The sequence below is a fragment of the Aplysia californica genome, unplaced genomic scaffold (genome assembly GCF_000002075.1).
Source record: "Aplysia californica isolate F4 #8 unplaced genomic scaffold, AplCal3.0 scaffold01304, whole genome shotgun sequence".
Classification (NCBI taxonomy): Eukaryota; Metazoa; Mollusca; class Gastropoda; order Aplysiida; family Aplysiidae; genus Aplysia; species Aplysia californica.
In genome coordinates, this window is record NW_004798574.1 from 101,864 (window position 1) to 103,321 (window position 1,458).

General features: G+C 46.2%; 1 protein-coding gene across 1 annotated transcript in view; it reads right to left on the minus strand.

Annotated features, from left to right (window-relative positions):
- Window positions 1–62: 62 nt before the first annotated feature.
- The window catches only part of LOC106013809 (zinc finger protein 92 homolog), a gene marked incomplete at its 5' end in the record, with an annotated part of 6,377 nt that continues 4,981 nt past the window's right edge, over window positions 63–1,458 (minus strand). Inside the window, 3 exons of the mRNA XM_013090494.1 lie at window positions 63–93; window positions 514–838; window positions 1,167–1,299. Of these exons, the coding sequence (XP_012945948.1) occupies window positions 63–93; window positions 514–838; window positions 1,167–1,299 (489 nt within the window). The remainder of the gene's footprint in view (window positions 94–513; window positions 839–1,166; window positions 1,300–1,458) is intronic.

Consider the following 1,458-nt stretch of genomic DNA (forward strand, 5'->3'; position numbering starts at 1 on the left):
CCGAAGAGATCGGGGGCGGGGCTGCTCCGTAGAACTGGTGTCTCAGAGCCGCCGGGGACTGGTCAAACTTGAGGAAAGGCTGAGGGAACGCACCTGGAGGAGGGGCGCAAAACAGTTAGGTTTATTGTTTTAGTTTTCTTTTTGTTTGGATTTTTATTAGAGTTTCACGACTTCTGCCATATAATTAGGTCATACAAGTGCCAAATATTACAGTTCACGTTTTACTAAGCGTTTTACGGCATTTGCAATACAGTCAGGCTTAGGGCGAAAGAAGTTTGACAGGAAAGAAAGAGCATTTTTACACATTAAGACACAAAAGCATACTAGGTTTTGATAGATTGATTGATTGATTAAGTAGGTGTTTTACGGCACTACTTACTCAGTTTTGGTCAGAAAGGGGATGAAAGACGAGAGGAGATGAAAAAGAAAAAAGTGTAGAGGAATAGTGGAGAATGTATTGAGCAGATAAAGCAGACGAAGGACAGAGAGCGACAAAAAAACCACAGCGCTGACAACATACCTGGTGGTGGGGAGGCCAGAGGCTGCGAGAACACCTGACCCAGAGGTCGGAACAAGAACCTTCCGGCGGCTGCCGCAGCCGCTGCTCCTTCCTGTCCAGGGAACGCAGCCCCGGGGTTAGCCCCCCTGCCGCCTGACTCCTCTCGCTCGGCCACGGGAGGCCGGCGACCTTGAGCCTGCTGCGCTGCCTTGTTCTGCTGGCCCATGACCCAGCACTTCTTGGAGGTCATGTGACTGCTGTAGGAGCCCGAGTGCGAGAAGCGTTTGGAGCAGGTGGGGCACTGGAAGGGCTTCTCTCCCGAGTGGATGCGGATGTGTTCTGAAACATACACACGCACAGACAGTTTTAGTGAGCGTTTTAGTTTTAGTAAGTGTTTTACGACACTTGCGACACAATAAGGTCATATAAGTGCCGAAGATTAGAGGTGTTACAAGAAGGACGAGAGATGTTTGATAGGAAAGAAGAAGCAAATCACATCAGAACACCTGCCAACTACCCACCTCAAACTTTGTACTAATAAGAAAAGAAATTATTACAGGCTTGCCAACTTTTTTACAACGAACAACAATCCTTGCAAAACAATCGACAAAATTAAAAATGGAACATTGAAAAAAATAAAAATGAATAGCTCCGATCTCTTCCTTACCTTTGAGATGGTGCTTGAACTTGAAAGCCTTGCCACATTCGGGACATTTGAACTTGCGCAGGTCGGTGGACTCGGAGTGGCTGATCATGTGACGCTGCAGGCGGTACACGTTGGCAAATGTCTTTTGACACACCTGCGGGGAAACACAATAAAATTTGTAAGCTGCTTTTTCTTCTTTCTTTTTTTCTTCTTCTCCTTAGTCTTTTTCTTCTTCCTCTTCCTCCTTTTTTTCTTCTCGTACTTTGCATTCTCCTGCTATATTTCAGAGTAAGTGCTCTAATTTACCCCCCTC